Below are 10,400 nucleotides of genomic sequence, written 5' to 3' on the forward strand. Positions count from 1 at the left end.
TAAATTCAAATTTGAATAAATAAAAGTTCACTGTAGTAATAAATATTGTATCAATAAATTTTTAATATTTTCATATAAATTTAATTGAAACTTGATTTGTACACCTCTGCACCATGTGCTTACAAATTTAGACTTAGATTACATGCTAATTTTTTAATAAAATTATTTCAATAAAAAACATTAATTTTCTTTTCTTAATATATTTTTGTATTTGAAATTAAGAAAACAGAAAAAAATTTACAAATTTTCTTTTATTATAGCTATTCCCTAAACATATCTCTTATTAAAAATATTACTTTTACAAAAAAACGGCATTTCTAAACCTTAAAAGTTTATAAGAATAAGAAAAACTATTATTAAAGTACTTACAGTTTTAGGAAAAAATATGTAATATAATCATAAAATGTAATAATAATTTAAATAAAAATCAATACGATATCGCTTAACAAAATATAAGATAATACGTTATTCCATTAAAAAGACATTAAAATATATTTTAATTATAAAAAGTAATACTTCTAGTTTTATTTAATCATTTTAATACGTCAGGAAACGATATAATACTGCCAACAAAAAATTTATGATGATTTTTTTTCTGATAATGAGCAAAAGAATAAATCTCATTCTTGCTATTGTTCAAAAAAATATAAAATGAGAAATGCAAACATTTATTAGTTTATATAAAAGAAGTTTCCGAAAATATACGAGAACTTTCATCGTTTAAAACGTACCATTTTGTCGCACATTTTTTTATCCTCTTAAAGTATGATTTCTCGCATATTGTAATTATGCTAGCTACAATTAATGTCGGTTCTATGAATTAAAACAAAAACAAACACTTAGGACGGTAGAAAGTTTTAATGATAATAACATTCAGAATTTTAAATGCAATTTTTGGATACAAAATTTTATAGTCTTACGACTCATTTTGATAATTAATTTAATTGTGCGCTTCGCAAAACTTTCAATGATGATAAAATTTAAAGAAATTTTTTTTATATTCTTTTAAATATATATTAAGATATGATTTTTTCACAACAATATTCCTTTTTAATGAATACTTCTTTAATGCATTCTTTCTTACTATTCAGCTAAACGTATTCCCTCTTATTGAAATCTTTTCCATACAAAATCAAATAACTATTACATTTTGCAAATGAGCACACAATGTTGACATTTTTACAATACAATAAATTAGAATAGATATTTTTACAACTGCTTTTATAAAAAGTTGCGCAGTGAAAATGTCACAATACGCCAACTTCAAAATAATTTTCAAAATGGCAGTAAAGATTTTTATATAAATATCAATTGAAAAGCTGTACATGCTTTTAAAACAAATTCTTTGGTGCAACGATCTTTAAAGTCACAAAAAACATCTCTGAAACATTTACGATACTTTGTGAAATAGAAACCGCCGTTCAACTAAGCTTAGTAATAGCGAGTTACATAAATGTATTTAAAAAAAGAAAAGATTCATGTGGCTTATTTCACTTGCTACGTAACGAAAATAAAATCACATTGCACATTCAATTTTAGTGTGTATATCGACTCAACATAGCGGATAAAACTTAAAAATCATTTAAAACTTTTAAATTAAACTGTTTCTTGAGAGTTTGGCTGCACAGTTTCTCTTTTTGCAGTTATCAAGATGCTTGCAGATTGGAACACAGGATCCAAAACAGCTCGAACAGTGCCTCCCCAAACCTAAAATATGCATATTAATACTGAGCTTAAGTTATTGTTTACATATTTACAAAATATTTTACTGTGAATACTTTAAATATTTAATACACTAATAAATAGTATGATCAAAACCACCAGTATATAGTAAAATTTACCTCGTTTCTAGCTCACGCCCAAAAGGCTCTGTAAATTTTACCGAAGACATTTGGTAATTTTTTCGGTAAAATTAAGAATAATATGTAGTTAAATAATATGTGTTAAAATTTGGTAAGTGGGATAAAATTTGGTAATTTGATCGTGGTACCTTAGAGCACTGCCGAAAAACTATTTGCTTGGCTACATTTACTTTTCAGGTTTGTTTTTTGTTACTAATTAATAATTAAATTGGTAATTAAATCTAAAAACTTGAAAACCAAAATTTCTAGTAAACCAGTACCATGGTTGGAAAAACTGCCTAATGAATGGTTCAGATATCGCATATTTTGGTTTTATTTCCAGAATTATAACATTTTTTTTACTAGAAATGTTTTCACCAGACAGATTGGTCAGATTGGATTTCAAAAACTGAATCAAGAATTTTTTTCAAGAAATCATCAATATTCAATATTTTATGAGCAAAACAATAATATTACAAAATATTTTGTTTATTTAAAATTTAAATAAATTCTTTACCATGCAGAAAAAAAATTTAAACATCAATGAGATGAAATAGGCTCTTAAGGAATTTAATAACAAAAGAACATCCTTCCTAACCTTAAAATTCCGTAAGTATTTTTTTCTCTAATTTTTCTACTCCAAATTTCCGCCAGAATTTGCCCTAATCTAGTCGTGCATCAAACAAATTGTAGTTTCATTACGGAAAGAAGGGTAGGGGAAGAGGGCCATTGCCATGGTAACCAAAAAAGTAAACCAAATTTTTCGAGAGCGAAACAATTATGTCAATTTTTTTGTGAAAATCGAGCTTGAGATAGTAAAACAAATTTCAAATTTCGTCCTTTGAAAAATCTAGGAATTTTTCACTTATTTAACTATTCAGTTAATTCTCCATTTCCAATTCAATTTTTTTACAATATTACTGCTATATAGGTACATAATATTGGAGTCTATGTTGTGCAATTTTATTTCATGAGAGCAACGCCCATTAAACAACTTACGAAGATTGCCTTATTTCGATCGCTTTGATTTAACACCTTTTGTGTATTTTGTATTACTTTGATTTAATACCTTTTGTGTGTTTTGTATTACTTTGATTTAATACCTTTTGTGTGTTTTGTTAAATACCTCCTTTGCTCTCGATCGCAACTATGGTACTCTAATTCTTGCGTGACTCGGAGCCTGCCCGGTGTCCGAGTATTGCTTGGTCCTTGGACTGAGCTGGATTTCAAGTCGACGACGAGGCATCAAATAATTGGCGTATGGGCATATTTGCCTGGGTCGCTGTTCTCATTTCCTTATTTCGATCGCTTAAAAATCTAGCCACTTAAATATTTGCAGGATTTATTCAATTAGGCTGAATCAGCAAGGCAAGTTGAAAACAGTATTTGTATAAATATTTTTTTCATTGGTGATAATTCGGTAATAATTAGAATCTATATTGTATCAGTCATATCCTAAGACTATGTGATGAAAATAGTGTTAAAAGCAAATGCTTACTATATTCGAAATAGTAAGCATTTGCTTTTATCACAGCATGCTTTGAAGCATCGAAATAATTTTTGGTTTAATGTATCACTCATCTGCTATAAAAAAAGTGACAATGAGAAAACTTCAATTTACAGTCCATCAAATATGAAGTTAATTCACAATGGGAAATCAATGTCCGAACATTTTTGAAATAATAATTACTACCTTTGTGAATAACGAAATGAGTTTTTTTAAGGTATCTTATACTGACAATGCTTTCTTTCAGGTATCTGTAAGACTTATACACACAAAATGTTTCAGCGTTCTTACATATTTTAAACACATAAATTTCATACCTGATATAAATTATCCTAATTGATTTTTTTATAATCAAAAATAAGCCATTCATTGTAAGAGGTGTATTGTTTGATATTTTTTTATTTTTGCTTAAATGAATAACATTAGAGAACAAATTTTTCGTTGCATTTATGCATATGTTTGATATTACCCAATTCAGACGCGACATTTCCGGACATGAGGTTCTATGCAGTTTTAATTCTGATGATGTGCCTTAACTCCCCTAGACGGTGGTCGCAACATTTGTGCAACCACCTGTAATAAATAGTGCTTTTAAACATATCGACTAAAAATGTCATTAAAAAAACAAACTAGATCTTTTAGAGAAAAACTGATTGCAAATTTTAAATGAAGTGATATGAAATTATCGAATATCTTTTTAAAAATCTCATGCAACATAAATAAAATATCCCCCAGTGTAATCTTTAAATGCCCAGTTTCCCATTCCAGTTTTTGTTACTTATGTTTATGATTTATTCAAATCATGACATTTTTTTTTCAACGCTTCCACTATAAGTTTTTAAAAAAAAGTACTGAAGATCAAAAAGTAAATCTTAACTAAATAAGTATTAACAAATAGTCAACTGTTGGCCATTTCAACAAGCACAAAAATATTTCATTGCAAATAGATCTAAAGTTTAACAATACCCTTCTAACGACATGAAGGAGGACGTCAACAAGTTTCATGGCAGGAGATATGATCCATACGCTGGCAATACACGTAAAAGAGAAAATTAATCCCCAAAGTAATCCGCATGGTAAAGCAAATACTGCTGCTAGTACTCGGTACACCCAGAATTTGGTCCCAGCAAACAGAACATAAGCAAACCTCCATACTTGGTCGAAGCTTTGGTTTGCACGAGGTTCAGCCAATATTTCTTCGAACACCACCTATAAAATTTTTTGCAATTAAAAATTGATTGTTTTTGAATTAAGGAAAAATAGTTTAAATTTTTGCTTTGAAATTGTTGGAAAGATTTACTTTTTGGGATTTTATTTTTAAAATTGTGACTTTTTTTCTCAGAAGCATATTTACAGTCAAGGCTTAAATGTTCATTCCAACTAATATGATTCAATAATAAATATTGGTCGATGTCTATCCAAACCAATAAAACAATCTTTAAATTATTTTGCATTTACAGTCGAGACTTAAACAGTTTTATTTTGTATCAATTACTATTGAAAAAATTAGAATTTGTCGGTTGAAAGATTTTTATTGAAATTAAGAGAATGATTATATTTTTTGTACTTGAACATATAAAAATTTTTAAAAATATTATAACTCCATTGGAACGAGCACACAAATTGTATAATCCTGAGAGGAATAGAAGTGTTGAAAATCTGATTATTGTTCCTGAATCGCAGCGACCCCTATACTAATGAAAATGATCTCCACTGATAAAACAATCATCTTATCCCCTTGTCTCCCGGCTAACCACGGGAGCTTTAAGTTATTTTGACTCCTTGTAACATATATACTAGTTGATTTTACTCAAGATGTTTCCTGAGCAAAGGCGATTTTGTCCCAATGCTCACCCAGAAATTTCCATTCTTTTCAGTAAATTTTAAAACTTCAGGACAGAATGCTGATATTACCACAAATGGGAAGTGGATTGATTGTTAATGACGAAGATAAAAATAAGAGGGTATGTTCCTATGAAGCTATTAGCTTTTTTTCTATCTTCTCTTCCTTTTGTCAGAAAATAATAAAAGTTCATTCTCACTTATAGAAATTCAATAATAAATGCTGTTAGACGTCCATCCAAATCAATGCATTCCCTAAATTTTTTAACTTAAATAATTCTAAATCTTACAAATTTGTAATCTATTGCGAAAGAAAGATTTTGTGATATTTTTACAAAGTGAGGGGAAACTGTGACCATTTTCTGCAAATAACTCAACACAGCATGCGCGAAAAAGTCGATGATGCTGCTGAAGTATAGTGGTTATTTGTGTACAGAGAAATGTACTACTGATACTACGGCGATAATTGGACTTATGGATAATGTAAGCTCACCTAACAAAGCATTAGTATCTCCTTGAAAAAGTAATGAGAAACATCGTTTGGATAGTCCACCTCAGGACCTGATAACTATCTAAATTCTGTTAGCAAGATAATTTACTAGGTTTTTCTGTAAAGCCACTCACAAAAAATTTGATGATACAGAACCACTAAATAAATTACAAACTAATACTAATTTTGGTCTTTTACCCACTTTTCTAACATATTTAAAAGATTTTGGTTCCAAGTCAACTGGTTTTTTTTCTTTTTCTAGGCTAATCGAGATGTAGTAGGATGTGTGACCTATCATATATTCTTTCAACCCAATGAACTTTCTGTTACTATCTTAATAAATCAAACAACATACTCATCATGAAGATGTTGACTGAAGAGCAACGCCTGATTATGCAATTGTTAAAATAAACAAGCTAGTTCATGTCAGTAGTCACCTCAGGGAGAGGACTCAACCCATAATAAGAAAAACAATTCCAGAACATCACAAACCTAGCTCCCGACATTAATCATGTTTCTCGTGGTCTATCTAGGGGTGAATAATATTTTGTTCGGTGATCTTACCTATAAGTACACCGAAGAGCCATTACATTACGACCACCCTCCATCTATACAATGGGCTCGCCCAGGTTTTCATGGTTTCTCACCCAGGAACAATGCTTTCATGGGGCACATTAGGACCCATGATCCTCATAGAACAATCCCTGGCGTCTGTAAGCTAATTTAACATAGTTGCAGACCAGGTTCACCCATTTATGGCAACAGTTTTTCCTGCGGGGGATGGTGTTTACCAACAGAATAATGCACCATGTCATAAGGGTCGAATCGTTGAGGAACATTTCAGTGACTTTTAAGTCATGCGTTGGCCCCCAAATTCACCTGACCTTAATCCAATAGGNCAATCATATTCCATATTAAAGGTACTTTTTCTATTGCAAACCGATACTTCCAATTTGTTTATTTTATACATGTGCTAATTTCTATACTACTATTAATGTCTGATAATTTCTTTTTATGTTGTTTAATACCTTACTATGTGTTGTATATTGTGGGTAAGTTTCATAAAATTCCATGTGTAATTTCTTGAGTTATCGCGATTTTTGTGAATTTTCCTTAATTTATGATAACCAGTGTAATATGATTCAATAATAAGTGCTGTTCGATGTCTATTCAAACCAAAACAATTCTTAAATTTCGCATTTACAGTGGAGACTTAAGCAGTTTTATTTTGTATCAATTACTATTAAAAAAATTAGAATTTGTCGTACTAGTTGAAATACTAGTTGATTTTAATCAAAATGTTTCCTGAGCAAAGGCGAGTTTGTCCCAATACTCACCCAGAAATTTTTATTCTTTTCAGTAAATTTTAAAACTGCAGGGTAGAATGCTATATTACCACAAATCCGAAGTGGATTGGTTGTTAATGACGAAGACAAAATAAAAAATAAGAGGGTATGTTCAGATAAAGCTATTAGCTTTTTATCTATCTTATCTTCCTTTTCTCATAAAATAATAAAAGTTCATACCAACTTATAGAAGATTCAATAATAAATGCTATTAGACGTCCATCCAAATCAATGCATTCTCTAAATCTTTTGACTTAAGCAATTCTAAATCTTACAAATTTGTAATCTATTGCGAAAGAAAGATTTTGTGATATTTTTCACAAAGTGTGGTGACCATGTTCTGCAAATAACTCAAAACCGCATGCGCGAAAAAGTCGATGTTGCTGAAGTATAGTGGTTATTTGTGTACAGAGAAATGTACTACATGCAGGCGACAATAGGACTTATGGATAATGTAAGCTCACCTAACAAAGCATTAGTACCCCCTAAAAAAATAATGAGAAACATCGTTTGGATATTCCACCCCAGGACCTGATAACTATCTGTTAGTAAGATAATTCACTAGGTTTTGCTGGTACCCTTAAAGCCACTCACAAAAAATTTGATGATACAGAAACACTAAATAAATTAGTAACTAATGCTAATTTTTGCATTTTACCCACTGCTCTAACATATTTGAAAGATTTTGGTTCCAAGTCAAGTGTTTTTTTTTAGGCTAATCGAGCTGTAGTAGGATGCGTGACCTATCATATATTCTTTCAACCCAATGAACTTTCTGTTACTATCTTAATAAATCAAACAATATACTCATCATGAAGATATTGACTGAAAAGCAACGCCTGATTATGCAATTTTTAAAATAAACAAGCTAGTTCATGTCAGTAGTCACCTCAGAGAGCGGACTCAACCCATAATAAGATAAACAACTCCAGAACATCACAAACCTACCTCCAGATCTTTATCATGTTTCTCGTGGTCTATCTAGGGGTGACTAATTTTTTGTTCGGTGATCTTACCTATAAGTACATTGAATGAAACGTTATATTGAACATAAAAAGACTAGTTTTAAAGAATTACATTGATGTAGTCATTTATATGAGTAGAATCTCGATCCAAGAGGTTCATGCTCATGGTAAAGCTGTCAATGCATGTAAGTGGTCGCAATCGTCGTCTACCCTCTTCAGTGGGCTCCTGATCATTGATATCCTTGTTGCTTGATCCTCTCTGTATACTTATAGTAGATTCAATTTCGATTCTCTCCTTCTCGGGTGTACCTTTGGTCCCATCACCACCTGAACTCAGAGTCTCCAATAAAGGTTGGGTTGACTCTGCTACATTGGTCTGCGACCCTTTGATGGATGTTTTATCTCGGCCGGTGTCCATATCAGAGTTTTAAAGTAACCTAGAAAAACAACAAAAAATATTTTATTAACTGGCATGAAATTTAAGATCATTTTAATTTAATGAGTATATTTTTGAAGACAGTATAATTTTTGAAGTTCTCCACCATTGCTTTTTTCTTTAGATGTAGTTTTTAAAACATTTATTTTAAAATCTGTTCGACAAATTGTCTAAATAAACAGTCACAGCTCTGCATTGACAAGTTCTCGAAGCGCTACCAATTTAGATTTTTTAAGCACTATACAATGTATAAAGATGGAAGTATTATTCAAAAAATATTTTTAAAAATTGAGAATTTAGGAAATTTACTAAGTTTTTAAAATTTTGGCTTCATTTCAAATAATATTACTGATATTGTCATCGTATTTTTCAGTTTTTTATGGAAAATAATTAATTAATTTATTTATTTTCATAAACTAAGTGAGGTTTAGAGTCTGTTAAATGCAAAATTACTTGATGTTTCGTCATTACACCTCTTAACATATATTTTTAGAATCCTTTTGTTAAAAATTAGGATAAGGAAGCATACGTATTAGGTATATCAAATTGGGGATAATATTGGTATAGTAATTATCAAACATTGGTATAGAAATTAGCAAAGAGCAATAATAATAAAAACGCTATCGAAATCTGACAAATCATTCTTGAATGAGTTAAGATGGAGGTGCCATTAAACTCATCAAAATTTGCTTGATTGTCTCAGGAAACTGAGAAGAGTTGAATGTAAGGAGGTGATTAATAAAAGCCTGGCAATACAACAAAGTTTGATATTTTTAATCCCTTCTTCCTTAATCTTTATTCACTAGATATCGGTGACTTTTTTCCTCTCTTTAATATTGCTTTGTGATTCAGAGTAAGTATACTTTTTTCGACATTTTACAAGAGTTATAAAAATAAGGTTGGCGTTGTGTGCCACCCTATATATTTAGTTATAAAAGTTTTTAAAAATTACTCCTGTCAAAAATATATTTTCCATAAAACAAAATTTACCTTTCCTTCATTTATAAAATTAATTTAAGTTCAATTCTTCATATTATTAGATTGAAGAGTATGAAATATTGAATTTTTTGAGTGAATCTAATAAAACTGCATATTTTTTTCAAGAGTTGTTTATTTAATCCAAATAGGCTCCATTTGCTTCAATACACTTTGCCCAACGAGATTTTAATGCATAGATCTTTTAGAAATTACGATCATTAGAATAAATAAAATCTGATATGGAATTTTTCTGACTGTTCACACACAGATCCACAGTTCAGCCCGTAAAAACATTTCTGAATGTTCTGTCAATTTGTGAAAAATACGGTGATCAAGCTCATTTGCTAAATAAACTTATTCATTTTTTAAACATTTAGAACAGTTTTTATGGGCTAAAGAGTATGAAAATGAGGACAGTCAAAAAGAGAGTTTATTCATTCTAAAGATCACCACTTCGTTACAACAGGCATTAATGCATTAAAATCTCGTTTGAAAACTGTATTGAAGTAAATGGAGTATATTTTAAATAAATAAGCAACTTTTGATAAAAGATATGCAGTTTAATATATTCACTTAAAAATATGACATTTCTTTCGGTCCAACCTAATTGTATAGCATTTTAATTTATTCATAATTTAAGCACTAGTTCTTTTTCACCTGAAACTGGACATTTTTCAATAAAACACATTCAATAGATGGTCTTCATATTTAATGTCCTCCTCCCTTTATTTTCCAAGAAATGCCTAGATTTATTCATTGACCCACGATAACTAGAAAAGGGCGTTGGCTCTTCATGGGATGAACTATGAAAGAGGGATGAAGATCAACTCCTCATTATCTATTTATTATGAACGATAAATAATTTTGTGAGTTACTTTTGAAAGACTAAATTTTTTAAGCTTAGCGTTCTTCAATATTGCTATTAGAAAAGACGCATTTAGTTAGAAAGTTGCATAAACTATTATTGCCAGAATTTCATAAAATATATATATATA

General features: G+C 29.9%; 1 protein-coding gene across 1 annotated transcript in view; it reads right to left on the reverse strand.

Annotated features, from left to right (window-relative positions):
- Nucleotides 1–202: 202 nt before the first annotated feature.
- The window catches only part of LOC107443757 (caveolin-1), a 27,353-nt gene continuing 17,155 nt past the window's right edge, over nucleotides 203–10,400 (reverse strand). Inside the window, exons 2-4 of the mRNA XM_043044657.2 lie at nucleotides 8,104–8,428; nucleotides 4,315–4,557; nucleotides 203–1,707 (exon numbers count right to left, since the gene is read on the reverse strand). Of these exons, the coding sequence (XP_042900591.1) occupies nucleotides 1,597–1,707; nucleotides 4,315–4,557; nucleotides 8,104–8,409 (660 nt within the window). The 5' untranslated portion in view covers nucleotides 8,410–8,428 and the 3' untranslated portion in view covers nucleotides 203–1,596. The remainder of the gene's footprint in view (nucleotides 1,708–4,314; nucleotides 4,558–8,103; nucleotides 8,429–10,400) is intronic.

Source organism: Parasteatoda tepidariorum, chromosome X1 (genome assembly GCF_043381705.1).
Source record: "Parasteatoda tepidariorum isolate YZ-2023 chromosome X1, CAS_Ptep_4.0, whole genome shotgun sequence".
Classification (NCBI taxonomy): domain Eukaryota; kingdom Metazoa; phylum Arthropoda; class Arachnida; order Araneae; family Theridiidae; genus Parasteatoda; species Parasteatoda tepidariorum.